General features: G+C 40.5%; 4 protein-coding genes across 5 annotated transcripts; all 4 read left to right on the top strand.

Annotated features, from left to right (window-relative positions):
* Nucleotides 1-101: 101 nt before the first annotated feature.
* uts2d (urotensin 2 domain containing) lies at nt 102-5,958 on the top strand. Of its 2 annotated transcripts, none has more exons than XM_089001125.1 (6): nt 102-160; nt 3,969-4,144; nt 4,269-4,373; nt 4,447-4,484; nt 4,614-4,701; nt 4,811-5,958. In XM_089001125.1, the coding sequence occupies exons 1-6, from the start codon at nt 156-158 to the stop codon at nt 4,834-4,836; spliced, it is 438 nt and encodes a 145-aa protein (XP_088857251.1). In that variant the 5' UTR covers nt 102-155; the 3' UTR covers nt 4,837-5,958. The 2 variants fall into 2 exon arrangements, with proteins under 2 accessions (XP_088857251.1, XP_088857252.1); XM_089001126.1 differs by having other exon boundaries at nt 120-160; nt 3,843-4,144.
* A 518-nt stretch (nt 5,959-6,476) lies between these two features.
* On the top strand, nt 6,477-9,934 carry LOC148895733 (uncharacterized). The gene is made up of 2 exons (XM_089000469.1): nt 6,477-6,598; nt 6,788-9,934. The coding sequence occupies exons 1-2, from the start codon at nt 6,580-6,582 to the stop codon at nt 8,551-8,553; spliced, it is 1,785 nt and encodes a 594-aa protein (XP_088856595.1). The 5' UTR covers nt 6,477-6,579; the 3' UTR covers nt 8,554-9,934.
* Nucleotides 9,935-10,865: 931 nt separating this feature from the next.
* LOC148895734 (uncharacterized) lies at nt 10,866-16,004 on the top strand. The gene is made up of 2 exons (XM_089000470.1): nt 10,866-11,131; nt 12,463-16,004. The coding sequence occupies exon 2, from the start codon at nt 12,467-12,469 to the stop codon at nt 14,135-14,137; it is 1,671 nt and encodes a 556-aa protein (XP_088856596.1). The 5' UTR covers nt 10,866-11,131; nt 12,463-12,466; the 3' UTR covers nt 14,138-16,004.
* Nucleotides 16,005-16,419: 415 nt separating this feature from the next.
* Nucleotides 16,420-20,897, top strand: LOC148895735 (uncharacterized). Its single transcript, XM_089000467.1, has 2 exons — nt 16,420-16,966; nt 17,046-20,897. Exon 2 carries the CDS (start codon nt 17,055-17,057, stop codon nt 19,302-19,304), a length of 2,250 nt encoding a protein of 749 aa, XP_088856593.1. The 5' UTR covers nt 16,420-16,966; nt 17,046-17,054; the 3' UTR covers nt 19,305-20,897.
* The last annotated feature ends 258 nt before the right edge of the window (nt 20,898-21,155 follow it).

The raw sequence follows: 21,155 nt of genomic DNA on the forward strand, positions 1-21,155 counted from the left end.
TTAATGTGATTTATTTTGAAAAGCACCATTTTACCTCCGTCATAGTCTTCCTTAGAAATCGACGAAACACTATTTCACTTGACAAAACACCAATTTGACTATGTTGCAGCTGCAGAGTACGGACACACGTGTCGAACGGAACATAACTTCGCTATATGATGTACGTGAATATTTTACGGATTGGTGTTTGCACTAAAATCGAGAATGGCAACATATGCAGTATACAACTGCGTTTCACAGCGTGAGAAGCTCCTCTTTGAACCATTTGACACTACACCGCTGTCCGGTTGAGTCTGGGACCGCAATGCGAACGGCACGACGACCTCTCGTGTCAGCCATTACGTTTCTTTCAATGTCTCATAGCCAATCGGTTGTAATAGTAAAAACGCTTCTCCGTGAGGGCGCCACTTATAAGATACCGTTAAAGGACAACCGACGTCACTTTTTTTGTTTCTTAACTGACATCAGAAAAACGTTTTATAGCATCTAAAATACCCAAAATACGCAGTATGATATTTTTATTCAAATGCAAAACACCAATAAAAATGACTTAAAGTGTCCAAAATCTGCAAAAAAATTGAGCTGCGAATTGGGTATATTCAGAAAGTCCCGCCCCCTGTTCGTGACGTCACCGCAAGACGTCTTGCATAACTGGAGCATCAAAACAATGGCTTCAGATTCGGAGAATACGCTTTCTTGTTACACATCCAGTTATGAATATGATTCAAATAGTTCTGAAGAGGAAAGCATACATGTTTGCAATCGATTAAATAAGTTATTCCCTGTTATTTTGAGGCAACATTGCGGGGAAAGTTCTCACCGAAAAAGAGGCACAAAATGGCGACCTCCTGTGGCCACCTCCGTTCCCACAGGCTGATAAATTCCTTCTACGGAGCTTGGAAGCCCTCTTCTGGCGGCTTCTGGGTGCAACACGAGGTCCCCAGACCAAACATTACAGCAAAATACATTGACGTGATGCAAGGACCGCGTTCCTTTAGTGACGTCATGGACGGACTCGTCACCAACTCAAAAACAAGACTTCCTGAATATTCAGCGCCAGTCTTAAAACGTAAAATATAGCTATATGCGGTGTAATCTTACTAAAATACACTCAGTAGAAGTCATTTAAAGCCATTTTACAAATTATGGACACAACTTGTCCGGAGACGTCGGTTGTCCTTTAAGGGTACTCCTCGAGGTGGTGTCTGTTTTTAATAATGCTTTGTTTGGAATTATTTTTGTGTTGGCAGAATTGTGCAAAGCCAACACGACTACACGTGCAGCCTTTTTCATGCAGCGCTCATTAGTTTGATTAAAAACGTAATAGGGGCTGCATTGCTGCAGTTTTCTCTGAACTGGTATTACTACTAAAGACACTCAACAGTTATTAGAGCAACCTTAATTTTACTGTTGCTATATTATTCCCAAATTCTTAATTTCAAAACCTTCCTCTTTCCTGCACTCCTTACAACACCTGGAGCTTTATTCTCTGTTCAGATTCCATCATATATTCTGGTATGTTGTCACTGAAACCTGACCAGGGCCTTCAGAATCTGTAACTTGATTTAATATACAAACGTACGACACCGTCCAATCCCCTGAGGTACTCACGCATAAGCGGACAGGCAAGCTTGTGGAATGAACATTCTAGGGATGAGGAGTAGTTTACAGTTTGAAATGGGACATGCCATAGAGGCAGTGACGTGCGGTGAGGTTCATGGCTGGTGAGGCATTGACGTCATCACAGTCAGATTTACAAACATCTGTACTCCACAGAGTAGCTTATTCACCATTTGATTGGCAACAGTTAACGTGTTTTGTTTAAACTGTCATGTCAGCATTCTTTATATACTGTAGACAAACTGTAGCATCGAGAAAAAAAAAAAACGTTTTTATCGTGTTACCTTTACTTATAAATGAAGTCCATGCGCCACTCCTTCTGCAGAAAGGCATCGATAACTTCTTTGTAGAAGCCTTCCTTATCTTTCTTCAGTTTTAAAAGTCTCTCTGTCTCAATGTGAAAATGGAAAAAGGAAGACCAACACCGGACTGTATAGCTTACAAACAGTGAGAGATGGATGTAAATCTCCTGGACAGCTTCTCAGCTTTTTGGCCAAGAAGGATCTCATTGAAACTATTCCTGAAGCGACAAAGTTGCTCCAGCTACTGCAGCATCAGTGGAGCGCTCATCCTCAGCACTGAAAAGACTGAAAACATACAGTCGGAACAGGACTGATCAAGGATGACTTTCTTCACTGGCAGTGATCTCCATTGAGACAGAGACTTTTAAAACTGAAGAAAGATAAGGAAGGCTTCTACAAAGAACTTTCTTCAGAAGCAGCGGTGCATGGACTTCATTTATAAGTAAAGGTAACACGATAATAACATTTTTTTTATTCTTTTTTTCTATGCTACAGTTTGTATATATAAAGAATGCTGACATGACATTTTAAACAAAACATGTTAACTGTTGCTAATCAAATGGTGAATAAGCTACTCTGTAGAGTTCAGATGTTGTCATATGTAAATATGAGGTCATATGTAAATCTGACTGTGATGAAGTCAGTGCCTCACCAGCCATGAAACTCACTGCACTGATAAAACTAGATAAGTGATACATCTGTGTAAGCTCTCAGTCATACAGGAGTGGTCCATCGATGAGAAGATTTCTTCAGCCGTCATCTGTACTTTTTTGAAGGTGTCGGACGTTTCACTTCTTATCCAAGATGCTTCTTCAGCGAACCTACTCTCCAGACATGGGGGTGCCGGACATTGCTATGATAGGTCCCTGCTCTCAGGTTCGGGGGAGCAGAGAACTATTCTGGCTACACTGATTACTACACTGATTAATTCTATTGAATGGAAGTCTCGACTTCTATTAGTAATCAGTGTAGCCGCAGGGAGTAGTCCTCTGCTCCCCCCAACCTGAGAGCAGGGACCAATCATAGCAGAGCCTGGCACCGCCACGTCTGGACAGTAGGGATATATATCCAGGGCCAAAACTACCAGCAAAAGATTTTAGTTCGCTGACGAAGCCTCTTGAATAAAAGCGAAACGTCTGACACCTTCAAAGAAGTACAGATGACGGCTGAAGAAACATTCTCATCTTTAGATAAGTGATAGTCAAGACAATTGTGTCTGGTTCATCACAACTGCAAATTCATTATGGTTCACACTTAAGAAATTCAATCCCAGAAAGCCATCCCTGACGTATAATTTAGCTCAACGTCTCTTCACTCTTCATTCCCAGACTCTCGCCCTCTGTGCTCCATTAAAATTCAGTCACGAAATAACTAAAGTGATAGATTTGCAAAAATTGTACTTGGACGTTAGATGTAAGATGTCAACAGTCCCTTGCTCGAAGCGTGGAGACATGCAGGAACTTTTATGATATCTTGACCAGCCAAATTCATCCGGTGCCTGCCAGCTCATTCCCTTAACACCACGCCCGTACGATACCTGCTCTTTTGGCAGGGCCTCATTGACGCACAAAGTGTCGTGATATAGTGAGGTGCTGGTTAGTTGGCTCTGCTGCTGTGATAAATGCCCCTCACCTCCAAAATGAGTCCTGCAGCCAAGACTGGGACTCATCTCTTGCTGTAATGCACTCTGGGAAATAATCAATTTACTTAGACCTGCACACTCATACCGACACAATCCGTTGAAGCTACTTAAGGAATTAATTAAAATAAACGAAAAAGACTCGCAGTTGCCAAAAAAATGTGATTCAGTTCTCTCATAACTATCAAGCAGATTGATGACTTCCTCTCTATGCTTGATTTGCTTGTGTCACAGTGATATAGACTTGCTGGCCTAGCCAATAACGTCATTTTTCTGTCAAGGTGCAATGTCGTGCCAGTGAAAGGGTTGACTACTGACGACACAAACAGTGACATGTTATTGATTCAATACGCAAGTGGCTGACTGACTCCGCCTCCTTTCTCGGAAACGATACATATATATTGAAGGGATGGATCCAAGGATGACAATCGCCGGCTTGAGGAGTTCATACAGCACCACATCTGGGACCTTACATTTAGTGTCATGGATAGGGTTAGAGTTGTTAACTACATCTTGGGACTCCTGGGTTTGCTACTGCTGCAGGGTGTGATTGATGTGAGAGGAAGGAACTTATTTAACGCAGGTATGTTAATTGAATTTCCACATCCAAAGTTCGAAATCCAAATTTGAATGCAATAGGTCCGATGATGATTGGCTTATTCCCTTTCCGTGTTTTTATTGTTTTGTTTTGTTTTTCAACTGTGCAGATAACCGAGTTTTGAATCCAAAAGACGGCATCGACATCCAGAGCAAAATTTTATCGCTGCTACTGCACAAAAGCTTAGTTCCTCTTGAAAAGAATGACACTCCGGGTGAGACATTTGTCAATCACCGGCGGGAATTAAACAGTGGTATATTAATTGGACATTTTCTTCTAATTGACAGGTCTTGAACTGGCTGATAAATTAGCTGATATGGAAGAGGTAAGATTTTTCCAAATGCATATTTATTTCACAACAATAATTAGACGGGATCCATTCTAAAACAAATGATGTGTTGCACAGTTTCAATTTGAATAGCATTATAAATCTAATACTCATATCTTCTTTAAGTTGCAGGCACTAAGGGACGATCTGGAACTGGAGAAGGAAATCGCAGCCAATTTAATAGACAAACCAATAACAAGGAAAAGGGGTGAACGTAGGTTTTTTTAATGATCTCTCCAATTGGTTTTTATGCATGCTTTTCAGTTTCATATCAGGTCGAGGCCATGCGCCACCAAAAATTACAAATCCTCTTTTGTGTGCAGCTTGTTTCTGGAAGTACTGTGTGTGAGATGGGACTCCAGGCAGATGAGGGCTAATGTGAAATATTGCTGCAAAGTCCAGCATAGCCTTAAGAACACCACTCATGGGACAACTATTCATTTCAGCAAAAGAGACCATCAATAATCCGCACCATCAAGAAATCGTCGCTTCCAGTTGCTCTGATCAAGCGACTGCGTGTGTCATCCGCTACACACAGAAGATGCTTCACCAGGACAAATTCATCAGGGTTATTATTTGCCTCCCGCTATTGTGTGTTTTCATGTTTCTCTCTCGTGGCAGACCGGAGCATAACATTTTTGTCAATGACCAGAAAACATTGTAATGCAATTACATTGTTCTCTTAAGAATAAAATGCCAACGTAAAAATGCCTTTTGTATGATTTTAGCAATTTCTGGGAACAAAAATTATACTTTAATGAAGAAGCATCTTGGGACTTACCTGTAATATGAAACAGGGTCAAGCCTTTGGAAGTACAAGATTGTTGTTGGACTAAAGGGGATGTGAGATGTAGTGCGCAGTGACAGGGGAATTCATCTGCAAGGAGGTTTTAGACATACATGACATTGCTGAGTCACTGGGTTTAGTCTGAATAATGGGAACGATGCTGTGAAAAGACCCGAATACTACACACTATAGCAAATTGTGGCGAGCTCAGCAATGACACGTGACAAAAACTGAGCAGATATCTCTAGAACACTATGCAATATGTCAACTTGTAAATGAACAACACCCCACCCCTATGATCATGACATTAATATTTTAACAACAGTAATGCATCTTGACACGGATCCATATTTGGTAACAAAATGCATGTCATGTTGCAATGAATGTCCGTAGAAGCAGATGATTCCTGATCCCAAATCAATTAAGAATTGAAATATGTATTTGTCTCTTCAAATTTGGGGTTTATTGTTGAAATGATCCAGTATAGAAACAATTGTGAAGTTTTATCAAGGCATTATGAATTAACATATTGTGCAACAGTAGTTTCAATCAGAGGAATATGTGTGAGTTCGATATGGCAGGTCGAAACATACTATGCAATACAGTATATGTATAGTAATTTTCTGACTAGTAATGGACTTTTTGGCCACAATCATATTGTTTAGGACTCATGTCATTACTCTTTTCAGCTTTTTGAGTTGGTTGAGTAAACATATTAAAAAAATACAGCAGAGCTCAAAAGTTGGGTGCTTTTTTTATGTGGCCATGCAAAGTGTAAGACAGCAACAAAGTCACATGGCAAGGTAAATGAGACATTAAGCTTTAGCATCTCTGAGGGGGGAGAAATAGGACATAGGACAACCAACACCATAAAATGTGCGACCCTCCAACAAACCCTTTGGAATCTGGGAGTACCCGTGATTGAGCACATATGTCATCAGTGCCTGGTACCAGAGTTACTGTTAATATTACCAGTTCGCAAAAACACACCAGAGTTCGAATCTGGTCATTATTATTTGCAGCAGTTTGTAGCATGGCTTTTTGTTGGTCATAATCAAATAATGTCACTACTTTACGTCAGACAACTACACCACATATCGGTTAGATTAAGTTGCGTCACCAGCCAGTATAAGTACAAGGAAATGAGCCAGCATCCATGTGTGCCACTCTTTATTGGATATCAGCCACAACACATTGTGGGTAGGACTTAAAAATAATTTGACTGAAGTTTGGACCGCCATTCGAGTAGTTGTCCTGCTTCAAGATCAGGTTGGGCTCCATAGCAATATAATAACATTGGAAAGGATGGATTCTTTTTTAACAGGTCAGTCGAATATTTGATATTTACAATTTATGTATTTTTGAAAACAAACTTTTAACTGTTGTCCTGCATGAATGCATTGGAAATTTAATTAGATTAATATTGATTCTTCATTTTACCTTTAAATGCAGCTGAGAAAAATATGTTTAATGATATAATTACTAAATAAATGGTTGAACATGTTTTGTACAGAATTTGTACTCGTATTCTCTACGTTGACCTTCTTCACCTGCAACGCAAGCTGCCCCAGCGTCTGCGACTGCTCTCCCAATGGCATTGTCGTGTGCAGCGGAGATACTATTATCGATACGCCAAAACAACTGCCCACTCACACGTATAAACTTCAGTTGAGCGGCACAAACATGCACGGTATAAATGAGTGGAGCCTGGAAAAAAAGGAGCTGATGTTGCGTTTTAGTTTAACTTTTAGCCATCTCCATACTGTCCATCCCCAGGCTTTCCGTGCCGCTCCGCAGCTCAAGTCTCTCCAGCTGTCATCCAACGATCTTTCCACACTTGATGCAAGAGTTTTTAGCCCACTGATCAATCTGGAGGAACTGCATTTAAATAGAAACCAACTGGAGACCATTCCTGTCGAATTGTTTGAAGGACTTATTGCTTTGCAGGATCTAAACTTAAGTCACAACAAATTGTCCAGTGTTCCTTCAAGGGCTTTCAGGGGCCTGACAAACCTTGAAATTCTGAACATTGGAAGTAACTCCCTGAAAACACTTTCCCCTACCACATTCCACTCCCTGATCAACCTCAACAAGCTCAGCATCCACAAAAACAAATTAGAGAGGTTAGAAGCTGGGATCTTTGATGGACTCGTGAATCTTGAGTATCTCCATATCTACTCCAACATGATAGCCACTATTCCTCCGGAGGTGTTCTGGTCACTGAGGAACTTGAAGAATCTCACCTTGTCGACCAACCAGCTTCAATTTGTCCCAGAGAGGAGCTTCTACAACATGCCCAGGCTGTCTAAACTGACCCTTTACAATAACCCACTCTTATCTCTACCGGATGAGCTGATGGGGCACATGCCTGAAATGACAGAATTTTACCTATATGGCACAAACCTCGTCACAGTGCCTGGAAATCTTTTTGCCAACATGTCTGAGCTGCAGACTCTAAATCTCCACTTTAATGACAGGTTAAGCAAGCTGCCGCCAAACTTGTTTTGCTGTCTTCCTCAACTGCAGAAGCTCTCACTGAAATCCAACAACCTCCAGCAGTTGCACCTGCAGCACTTTTCCAGATTAAACAAACTCGGTATACTACTCCTCAATAATAACACCCTCAGGAACCTACCCGAACACATATTCCAGGAGCTCGGACAACTTAAGATGTTGGATTTGAAGAACAACCAGCTCAAAAACCTTCCAGAAGATATTTTCAGGTCCAATACATTTCTAAAGGTTGCTTTAAGTGAAAACCCGTGGGACTGTACTTGCAGCATCAGAGGTTTTGTGAGATGGATAAAACAGAATAAGCATGTAATTCTTGACAATGAAGATATGATGTGTCACACTCCCAAGTACCAAATACTCCGTACTCTTGACTCTCTACGTGATGAGGAACTGAACAATTGCAATGTTACAACTGTCACTCCAAGCTGCACTCAAGGGTCATCCGTGACAATCCCTTCAGCTACCGAAACGGCTTCCTCAGCCCAAACCAATGTTGATGAGACTTCATTCACCTATGACATTTCACCGCCTTTTCATGACATGCTAGTAGTCGAACAGGGCCTCAACTTTGTCCACCACAACTATATCAGCGGTTGGGTGTATGTGTGGTTTTTGCCCTCAAATGCAGTCCTGGCAGGCTTCCTAGCAATTTCTCATGTCCTTCTTGTGGCCACGGGCATCTTCCTCATCCTTTGCAACATGTATGGTATGCATCTTGTTAGTCAGAAGATGGAGGAGATAAAGGCACTATTTGTACACATTTAAGGGGTTAAGATGTTTATCTGGTGTTGTACATTAGTGGAGTGGTATTCCAAAATGTTTGGAGAAAATGATTCATAAATTCAAAATGCTTTAGATCCTGTTATTTTGCAATAGCATGGCTTAGAAACAATACTACGTAGTAAAACATGCATATTTTCCCATGGATTTGAAAGCTCACACATTTGCATGCTATTTCACCGCACTGCCTTTCAAAGAGATAGCAATGGGTCAGCCCTTTTTAAGATGATATCATTTTTTTGTTTTGTTGATTATTTCATTTTAAATGTCTTTTCTTTCTGTGTTAACATTACTGGGTAAGTGATATAAAACATTCTTATAATATTTTACTTAAATTTTTACATTGACCTGAATGAACACACTTCAAGAGGCAGTTGGGCATGTTGTTATGATATGATAGTCTCAACTCTATGTTTTTTATGACACATACAGTTCCCTTATGGGTGTGCATCCAGTATATTTTTAGTAATATGGAAAATGCTGTTCACACAAGTTTTCGAGGGCTGTGATAGGACTATCACACTTCCTCATTGAGTACTAAGGACAGATCGCAAGTATTTCCCAATCAAGAGTCAAGAGCAAGTAGGAAGCTAAAGGGGATTTTCTTTTTATTGATGGAAACATGTCTGTCCTTTTTCCAAGAATTGCAGATGGAGCAGTGCATTACTACAGTGTACATCCAGGTCAATAATAAAAGTACTGTATTTAATTTTGGGGTATTACTGGACTTCGAAGCTTTCAAAATGGGTTCAACTTTTACATAATGACCGCAGATGCCGCAAATTCCATGAATTAAAAAAAAACAGCCAACAATAGCAGGATGAAGATTTGAGCTGCTCCCAAGTTCATCGCCATGACAACAGGTGATTAGGACTTTCCAGTACGCTGCTTTTATACAACAGGAGCTATCAACCCCCTCACACAACACAGACACAGACACACACACACACACACACACACACACACACACACACACACACACACACACACACACACACACACACACACACACACACCGACACGCACACGCACACACACACGCACACACACGCACACGCACACACGCGCGCGCACACACACACACACACACACACACACACACACACACACACACACACACACACACACACACACACACACACACACACACACACAGCACACGAGACAGATATGGTGCAGTTGAAAACAAGCAGATAGTTTATAAAAAAGCACTGACTTGTGGGTTGAATGTTTGGACAACAGTACTGTAATTTCCAAGCAACGAAAAGTCAGGCGTTTTTTTATTTTTATAAGTCCCGTTGAATATCACATAGTAATTTCCAGCAACTGCGGTTTTGATTTACTTGGTAGCCTTCTAGTTATTGATGACGACAACAACATTGCTGAAACAACAAATCTGTGGACCAAGACTTTTGGACTGTACATAAGAGTAAAATCTTCAGCCGCATTTAAAATTCAGTGTTTGATTGTTCTAAGTGTTTAAAAATCTTCCAAATCTGTTTTAGTTTATCTTTTAGCCACTATCATACTGTCCATCTCTAGCCTTTCCATGCTGCTCCGCAGCTCAAGTTTCTCCAGCTGTCATCCAATGTGTGGCCCCAATACATTTAGCTTGTATGCAGTATTATAGTGTAAAGGCAAAGTGATAAAACTCTTGCAAATAGAATCTTATCTAACACATATTTTCTAGATTTTACCACATTCTAAATGGTAACTGCAGCAATAATTTCCTATACAGTATGGTTCTGTTGAGTGTTTACTGATAAAGGTCCTCTGTTACTGTGGTTCCACCCTCACTATCTGGACTTTACGGTAAAGAAGCAGTTTCTTTAGGTTAAAAAATGCTGTCCACCCTCCCCTGTTGATTTGCTGTGGATGCCGTGTTTTTTTCACCTTTTATCCAAATGCTGTTGTGGTTTTGTATTTGCACACTCTGCGGATGTTATGTATCAGCTGTTTTATTGAGTCTCAGTTAGTCAAACGTATAAAGTACAATAGGCATTTCCTTGCATTGAAATTAAGAACATTTGGGCATAGCATCAATGGAAAGAGGTGATGCATGAGATAACAATGCAAGAGTCACAATTTCTTTTAAAATAACACAAAGACACTTCCTCTTCACTTAACCTCAATCTTGAATATAGCATCTGTTTCCTACTCGAGAATCATCTGAAACTCCCAGATGCTGCAATGATACTATAATTGCAAACATATGGTTCCTACGAGACCTAAATGGTCCAACGTGTGCATACAAACCAGTTCTGACCCCAGAGAGGGAGGGGCATTCCCCTTTACCAAATTGCCCTGCCCAAAAAACAGCAGCAGAAACAGTGAGGACTCTGAGGAACCTGGGACAATGACGCCGAGCCAAAGATTTCACGAGCGGACAAAAGAAAACTAAAAGATGAGGGGATCCACATCATGATGAGGACCAGGAAAGTGTTGATAATGTGAGTGGGATATTTTCATCGCAGAACTTCATTAGCTTCAGAGGAAAGCCAGTGTGTGCAGAAGAGATAACACCAACTCCCTGTCCGTGTTCAATCATCTGTCACCATTCAAGGTAAGAAATGTAGAATGCTGTGTGTCCTTCAGTGTGTGTGGTTTAGTAGAGTGGCAGGAACATTCTGTGCTTGCCAAGTTTTACTGACATATATTGAGATTGTGATTATTTGATTGTTGGAAAGATACTATATTAAAATGACAATTGGGTATTGAATCTGAAGACATGCTTATCAGTAAGTTTGGATTTATGTTACATACATATAAATAGCCTCTCAATTCTGGTTAGAAGTCTACAACACGTGTTGCTCTTGCTTCAACTAAGTCATGTGAGGGGCAAAACAGACAAATAAATGAACAAACAAACACTAAACAAACAGATGACTAAAAAAATCAACCAGAGCACTTCATGGTGAAGTGGATCAGCTTCAGACATATTTGGCACATTCTAGGCGGTCACACCCAAGTGAATCAGGAGAATTATAATGTGAACATAACCAGAATGTGTTTTGTTATTGTCGTTGTTGTCAAACGGTATAATTCTACTGTATATTCATGCTGTTTATTTATCACCAGTCATCCACTCAAAAGAAAAACAAGGAAACGGTACTTGCACAACAGACTTACTCAATGTATCTTTTCATGTCCTGGGGAGGTAGCCCATGGGAGGAAGTCCTTGTGAAAACTGAAGTTGCCACTGAAAAGAAACAGCACAGCAAATGTTCCCACTTCTGAGGGGGAAAAAATATTAAAAAAAAACATCCATTAATAGGAGTGTGCATTTAGTTGCTGGGAGAATGAATCACAGTGAACAGCTTAGTCAGCATTTAATGTTGACATATTGCCCCTTCACCATGAATGATTCTGATAGTTTGTTACTCTCCCACTACAAAATCATGCTCATTGCGACCCCCATTGCCTGAAATAGATTTCTAAGAAGAAATTGGTAGCTGAACAATCATTTTGAGACAATTCCTCTTCCAAAATGGGAAGCAATGGTCCAGCCATTGATTTTATAGTGTATAATCATTTCATGTCCATAAAAAGTTACAAAGTTAGAAAAGGTGCATTTTTGGGAACCATTTTCCAAACGACTCACCAAATTTTATACCTTTTTTTTTGAAAAGTCAAATGCAAAATTGTTCAAACCTCTTAAATGAATAGAATGTCATTCTTATGGGTTAATGCTAGCTTTGACATAAAGAGAAGCTTTTGGGGGGGTACATGAGCGATGCATTACCAGAATAATCATCATTGGAATCAAAATATGAGTAAATGTCTGATTGTTGAACAAAACAATAATGTTAATGTAAGCATGAGTGATACATTTGTTGACATTGATTCATTGGGATGAAAAAACATAGGTAATTCAACATTTGTGTCTTTTTCTAGAGGCATGATGGGCCAAGCTCCCATCTTGCAAGTGCTCCTATTTCTCTGCTCCATCAACGTTGCTGTCTGGGCGTGTCCTAATGAATGCCAATGCGATGGAGAAGAAATGGCATGCATTGGTTTATCATATGTTCCCCCTCTACCACCATCTAAAACTGCCCTCTACCTCTCGAAATGCACCATCTACTCTTTGAAAGCAGAGGATCTTTCGACTGCCTCAAATGCGATATTCATTGGGATTGATAACACGGCTTTGAGTGAGGTTCAACCTGGCACATTTGATTCCCTGGCGAACCTAAATGCCTTAAGAATTACTGGAACACAATTACAAGACCTCCCGGAGACCTCATTCCAAAATCTTCAGAGACTTACGACTTTGAATCTAAAAACAAACAGGCTTGCTGCACTCCGACCAAAATGGTTCTCCCCAATCAAAATGCTTACTGCCCTTGATGTCACTCAAAATCAACTAACCTCGATACCCATGGAAACTTTTCACCCCCTGCTTGAGCTGGAGTACCTTTTACTTGCAAAAAATGATATCAGTCAGTTACCCAGTGAGGCATTCAAAGGGCTTTCGAAGTTGAAATATCTTCGACTCAATAAGAATGCACTTACAGAAATACCCAGCGGATGTTTTGATGACCTTGCAAACCTGGAGGAACTATCCCTACAGGACAATCGTATTACTCATCTCCAGCATGACTTGTTCTCAAAAACTCCCAAACTCACAAAGCTGTTCCTCTCCAACAACCAACTGGGGACTCTTCCTCAGGGACTCTTCTTACATGTCCCTTTGCTAGCCCAGATCTCCTTGTATGAAAACCATCTGGAAAGCTTTGGTCCAGGGGTGTTTGGTGCCACAGCCATTCAAGAGTTATGGCTGTATAACAATAAACTGAGTCGTATAGAGGCTGACACCTTTAAAAATCTCACACAACTGCGTCTCCTGGTGCTCAGTCACAACCAGATTAGCTATGTATCACCTGGAGCCTTCCAAGGGTTGGAACAGCTAGGCGAAGTATCACTTCACACAAATTTGATAAAAACATTGGAAGCCGGAACATTCCAAGGTCTCCCCAATCTGGTAAACATTTCTTTGGAGCACAATTTTATCAACGATCTACCTGCTGGTTTTCTCCAAGGCCTAAACCACCTGGGACAGATCGACTTGAGAAATAACACTCTCCCCAACCTACCACAGCAGGATCTAGATGCCATTTCTGTGGCAGAAGAGATACTTCTTCAGCAGAACCCCTGGAGGTGTGACATGGGTATTCTGCCTCTTCGCAACTGGCTGAGAAAGCACCCATCCAAGGTCAACCAAACACTGGTGGTGTGCCACACCCCTCTCAATCTAAATGGGGAGATGATTACCGGACTGAAAGAAGAGAATTTGGAGCAACAGCACACGCAGCCGACCTCAACGGGGAGGAAAAGGAGACCAAACACCCCACCTGCTATCAAGACAACTTCTTCACCCGAGCATGAAGTTACAAACGGTGGACAGCAGGAGGAGGGTCACATTCCCAACCATACTTCCGTCATTCTTATTGTCATCACGGTCATTGCAACGGTGATCATAAGCACCACCATCATTGGTTGTCTATGCTGGAGGAGAAACAAGAAAGGACAAGGGAACATAGGCCACAGGAGCAGAAACTCTATGTTGTAAATGAGACCACAGGTTAAAGTGCACTATTTTGATTTAGCGCCTGTATGTTTATATGTACGTATCGCAGAGTGACTCATTCAGTATAACTGTGTTCACATATCAGTTCAGACAACACTCGCACACATCCTAAATGCACGACAACAATTACAGGAGGTGCTTGTTTTACAATGGTGTTCTCACTCCTGAATTTGAGTGTAGTTAGTTCATTGCACGCCAAAACTTCATGTGAGGAAAAATAATCTGAATCACTTGAAACATGCAAAAGAAGCCCAGCTATAAGGAAGCTCAAGTAGATAAGAGAATTATTCATAATTTGTATGGTTTCTTGAAAGATAGGACTCCGGTATTTGATTTTCAGACCCAATTAACTTCACAGTCTTGCAGGAAATCTCTTCCATTGTCTACATCAGAATTAACACTGCTAGGCCAAGAGACAAATTCAAAATGATTGACAACACCACTATTTATTTTGTAACTTTATTTTCAGTCTGCTTTGCGTGACACCTTATCAGATACGGCTGGCTGTTTACATTTACAGAATAGATGCAATGCACTGACACCCATTATTTCACATAAATGACTCAATGTCCACCAGTCATCGGCAACACAAAGGTGTACAAAGACAAAAATAATCATTGGACCCCCACTGTTTGCAGGGAATAGCGAAATAGCAAAATCGCAAATGTAATGAACACTGATTATAAATGCACTGAAAGCCATTTTTTATGGAAAAAAACAACCTTGAATAAACCGGGATAAATCTACAATACTATAATGGGGAATGACTCCTCAAACACAAAATAAATCTCTACAACCCCCCCCCCCCCCAAAAAAAAAAAATAATAAAAAAATACCAATCTTCAACTAGGTGGTGAATAAGGAGTATGCAAGGGTCAACTGTTCAAACTTTAAACGTCAAATACAGTGTGCTTGGCCTGTGGTGATTCTATCCCCGTTTATTTAATTGAGGGGAACCTGTTGATATTTGGGGCCACCATGAGCAAATCTTTTTGCTTCTTTTAAAATATACACACATATACTGAAGCATATTTAAAATCACAATTCAGAAAAACATCACATTAAATGAAGATAATTTTATCATCACTTGAATCATGCCAATCAATCCAGCCAAGGGGTAAAAAAGAGTGCAGGAAGATTGAAAAAAAATCTTCTGCCACCTCTTAAATTGGCTGCGAATGAGGATAATAGAGTATGTGGACAATGTCTTATTTTACAAAAAACTATCTTAATTGAATAGAAAGTAGAAATGACACAAATGTAAATTTATGCCTAAAAGGAAGAACAATCTCTGCCATGAACCAACAGATGATGGGGCTCCACCTTATAAAACACCAGAACCGCACAACATCACACTCAGCATCAAACGTGTTATTTACATCTGAAGCTCACCTGTAAAGAATAACAGATGGTTTTAGGAGAACCGTATTTAGCGCACTTACTCGTCACTGTTACCATACTGACATCTGTTGCTGACACGTTATAACTACATATAACCGAATCAGGCGTTCACACAATAAACAGTATAGTATAGGTTCCAAGACACACTAAAACGTTTGATATTGTTTTAAGTGCTCAACCTTATCTTTTGAAAGGAAGCATTCTTTTCACGTTTAAGGGAATATTATACACTGTATTATGCTGAAGCGAAACAATTATGCCCTTCAGTTGAGTATGTATGACAAGACATTTTAATAATACGTTTAAATAACAACTCTTGCTTTATTGAAGATGAAAATACATTTTGGTGGAAATAGTGTTTGTTTTATTTTTCTCTTCTCTTTACTAGTCAAATGTTTTCCAAACATGTACAAAATTTCAATGATGAATAAAATTTCAGAGTAAACAAGTCGTAATCATTTAAACTCCCCCAAATCCACCTCACGCCTCCAATCAGAATGGAGTGGTCAAAGATAAAACAGGAAAAGAAAATATGTACACAAATAATCACATTTGCATTATTATTGAGGGTGAGCATGCAGTTACCTGCTGATTCATGTCATAACCTTTAGCATAGCCGCTAAGCTAACAAGGCTTGAATGTATTTTCAGCAAATATTACATGTCGGTTAACAGACAATTGCATTGTTTTGGAATCCTGTTCCTTATATGCCTTATATGCCTTTACGTAGTAATATTAAATTATTATTATTATTCAATTATTCAAATGTCCGTGTAAGCTCTCAGTGGTACAGGAGTGGTCCATCGATGAGAAGGTTTCTTCAGCCGTCATCTGTACAAATTTGAAGGTTTTGCTGACGAAGCCTCTCGGATAGGAGGCAAAACGTCCGAAACCTTCAAATTTGTACAGATGACGGCTGAAGAAACCTTCTCATCGATATTATTCAAATTAAATATATATTTTGTTAAATAATTTTATCAAGTGATGTTTCTGTAGAGAGTAATAATAATAACTGAGATGGTGCGGTAAATGAAATGCCATTTTCGCTCAATTCTAAAACAAATAAATCGGATGCTGCAGAGTATGAAAGCTTACATGGAAAATTCAATTTGAAAAACAAGTGGGAACGTTGTCATTACATTCTGGCGAAATTCTCTCAAAATTCATACAATAACAGAGTTGTTTCTTATTTTGGAGACATGCTACATACAACTCTGTGATGAAATTGTAAAACAGCAGCGCAACAACATCCTTTTCTGCTGTTATCTCCAGTGACAGGAACGTGTTGGGCCACGCCCTGGATGGTCACTGGCAATGTTGATATAGACAAGAACTTAGAAAAGCCCGTCTGTTTGCATTTCCTTCCTGCTGAAACAACCCGCTCCAGCATCCTGTCCTGGGAAATAACAGGTCGGGAGAATGTTTTTGCCTTCTACAGCATTTACTTTAAAGCAAATCTGCTTTTTATAAATATCTCAATTTCTTCTAGGAAATAAGCATGCAGAGACAACATGTTATTCTATTTTTGTTGTTTTCACGGTTGGACTCTTTATTGTCTGAAAACCCTCCATGTGAAAAAGAGACTGACTGTCCTTCAGAAAACCAAATTGTCTTTAGTGCAGCAAGAGAAATCCCAAAGACGCTGAGGACAGGCGTGACCGAGGTCTTCTTTTTGGACAGCAACATCCATACAATCCCCAAAGCAGCTTTCGTGGAAAACACCCACCTGGAAAAAGTGGAGTTCATTAACACTAATATCACCGTTGTTGAGCCAGGAGCTTTTGAGGGTCTGGTCGACATGAAGTACGTTGAGATCTCGAGCACACCGCTGATGTCTGTCCCCATAGGAGTCTTTACTGGCCTTAGCAATCTGGAGAAAATTGTTCTAAAGTTGAACAAGATCAATAAACTGGAGCAAGGCTTGTTTGACGGTCTTAAAAAGGTAAGAGAGCTCCAGTTACATGGAAATGAAATTGCATCAATTGAAGATGGGACTTTTGATGGCCTTGAGAACCTCATCTTACTCCATCTAGCTAAAAATCACCTCACCGCTGTGACAACGCACTGGTTTTCCAAGCTAAGCAAACTGGCCACGCTGCGGCTTTATGAAAATCAACTCACTGCCATTCCAGAGGATATTTTTCATAATTTACCAAATTTGAAGGAAATTTCTTTGCAAAGCAACAAATTAACACATTTATCTGCCAATCAATTTCCATATAAAGACAAACTCACAAAGATTGTGTTGGATGACAATCTCTTGACAAATTTACCTAATGAATTTTTCGTTGGCTTCCCTAATCTCAAAACACTGACCCTGCACAAGAATAACCTATCAAGCCTTCCACCAGTACTTTTTGGGGAACTGACCAAAATGACAGATTTAAGCTTAAGTCAAAATCAATTGAGTGACCTCCCAAAAGCAATCTTCAGTCCTCTGAGTAGGCTAACCAAGCTTGATCTATCCAAGAATCACTTCACTACTCTGTCAGCTGACTATTTTGAGGGACTTCCAAAACTCAGTGTTTTGAATGTGCGAAACAACAAGATAGACTCCTTGGATGCAGATGTATTTGGAAAGATTCCGTCACTGACCTACTTGGACATGTCCAGCAACAATCTTGAAACACTCCCTCTGGATATTTTTGAACCTTTAACACATCTCACTAAAGTGTATCTCAATGACAATCCCTGGAATTGTGACTGCAAACTTTTACCTCTACATCGATGGATAAAGGCAAATTCTGCAATTGTTCGTAAGCCAGTTGTGTGTTGGTATCCAGAAGATCTTAAAGAACAGGAGATCAAGTCATTGGGAGAAGAGCAATTTATTTGCCCTACTTTTCCAAGAACAACCACCATCTTGCATACGACTGCTCTCACAACACTACAACTTACCACCACCCTCTCAACAATAATGGCAACCACTACTTTGCCAACCACATCTCCATCTACGATACCTTCAACTACGAGGGCCTTTACTACAATTACAACCAAAGAAACAACGACTGACATGAAAGCAACAGCTCAGAGAACAACATTAGTGACTGTCCCCACTTCACGAGTGCCCGTGGTCACAACAACTGCTAAAGTAACAACCCCAAAGACAACCATTTTAATCACAACCCCACTAGGTAGCACTGTGACATGCACACTGCCAACAACCACAACGAAAACCGCTATACTCACAACGATATTAACAACAACAGCAACAACGACCGTGTCATTGTCAACAACCACACCCACAACAAGTCTACCAACCTCACCAGCCACCACCATGACACCCACTCAGCAAATCACCACAACCATTTTTATAACGACACCAGTTACAACACCGGCACCAACCACAGTCATGACCACGTCATCCAGCACCATGAGCACAATTCAAATGTCAACGACACAATCAGCAACAACCACCAATACACCCACGAGTCAACTGACCACCACTCAGACAACAACCCCTCTTCCTAAACCGACAACCGCAGTCATTTTCAACTGTCCTATCCAGCCACACCCCAAGAAAGCACCCAGTTTGTTATCATACACGGACACAAAAGCAGCTTTGCGATGCAAATCTCAGGCACTCGTGTACGTGTCTCTTCTGCTGGTGGAGATAACCTGCACATTAGTGCTGGCTAAGTTCACCTTGTCCCTTTACCGCCTGCTGTTGTGCCGAGAGTTGATGCAGCACAAGGTCAAACTCACCCACTTCTCCTACAGAAAAGAAGTCATCCTAAGGCCTGTGTAGGAGACACAGACTGTTTACATTGATGTGTGATGAGGTTTGTGTAAACATTTGAACATAAACTGATTCACCTGCATGTCAATTTTGACCTTAATCGAAACATTGGTTTTCCAAGCTTTTAATAACGCTTCAAACGATTCCACATTGTTAAACAATGTGTGAGCCATAAAAACCAAAAACAATGACTTTGTGTCAAGTTTATTGTTGTTTTTGTTCTGTGCATGTGTCCGTATTTGTGTGTTTCTTGTGAAAGCTGCACAGTATATAATAAAGCTGTATTGTATTCCCTTTAGCATAGCGCTATCTAATGAAGGCATAACACAACCGCAGCCACTAAAACCCAATCGGATAGGGGCAGCTTCAATGTATGGCCCATTTTAAAACCGTTTTTATATAGAGCACACCGGATTCATCCGCTGCGCCCTGTGTATGAAAATGGGCCACACATTGAAGGTGCGTCTTATACACTCAAACGGCAGTAGTGTGCAGAAAATACGGTAATATCATGCTGTTGTTTTTTTACTTTTCATTTGCAATTGTGAAGACAAGATGGCTCTCCTTGGTCTGACTGCAAATTTGTTCATTAAGCGCTGTCCTTTACTTTTCGAAAGAACTGGATAATACACTAATCCGGTCACCACCATGTCAATATTAATTAATATCTTATTGTTATTTATTAATATAGAGAAGTCCAAGATGGCGTCCGAGTAGGCATCCGTCAGCAAGTGCTCTCATGAGCCTTGCTTTTTTTGGGTTGTTTTTGTCTTGTTTTGTGTTTTCTTTTGTCACTTTGTGTTGTTGTGCGTCGTGTGGAATGGATACGGATTATTTTTCAGCATTTTTGACCACAACATTCATCAAGGAGGAGACTGTGCTGAGCGGTTGCGCCTTTTCGGCAGCATGAATATGCCAGTACTGTTTTTGAATGGGAGGAATGTCGGTGCCATTCGACTGCCATCGCTGGACAGCTCTGGGGCCATTGTGCTTTTTTGCGCCTGTAATGGGCAGCATCTTCACAGCCCCGCTTTGTTCAGCGGAAAGGTCGGTGCTGTTGGACAGTCTGCGGCTGGATGGATGCATGGCTTGAGGAGCCTGTGATAAGAAGAAAGGAGCGTCAGCGCAGAGCGCCGATGCGTATGTGGAACTGTTGCGCCTCGGAATTGAAGCAGATTTATGTGGAACAGGAGATGTGAGACAATCTCTTTTCGTCAATGGATGCTACAGCTGCGTGTTTGCTTTCAACATTTAGCTTGTAGTCGACGTGCACGTTCCACCATGATGTCCCTGATCCACTGGTGGAAAGACGCTTTGATCCTCTCCTCTTTCATGTAGAACTGCTTCATGTCATCACAAAGAGGGTACAGCAAGTCCTGAAGAATGAATGACTCTGTGTCTTTGTTTTGTCATATTGTCTTTGTGCTGTCATATTATGTTTAGTTTTTTTTGTTCTTTTGACTTCAAGACGGCGCCGCGAGAGTGGCTGCCTTTCCAGCAGCTCATGTATTTTGTTTTTCTACTTTCATTCCTTTCATCACTTTGCTGCTGTGAAATGTAAATTTCTCCACTGTGAGACTAATAAAGGCAAATCCAATCCAATTATTTATTCTATGGCTAATCAACAGATGACCGTTTGATCGGCCCACTTCACAATTCTAGCATTAAACACAAATCCCAATTATCAAATGTTGATGATATGCAATCATAAACGGTTTGATATACAGTAAAGTCTCGTTATATCGATAGTACCGCTTATTACGATACTATTTTCATTTCCCTTGTACATTTCTAGTCTTTTTATGTATAATTAGTACCGTTTAGTACGATACCCGGTTATTATGATAATCCGGTTATTAC

Source organism: Hippocampus bargibanti, linkage group LG07, assembly GCF_051943395.1.
Source record: "Hippocampus bargibanti isolate YZ-2025 linkage group LG07, ASM5194339v1, whole genome shotgun sequence".
In the NCBI taxonomy this organism is placed as follows: domain Eukaryota; kingdom Metazoa; phylum Chordata; class Actinopteri; order Syngnathiformes; family Syngnathidae; genus Hippocampus; species Hippocampus bargibanti.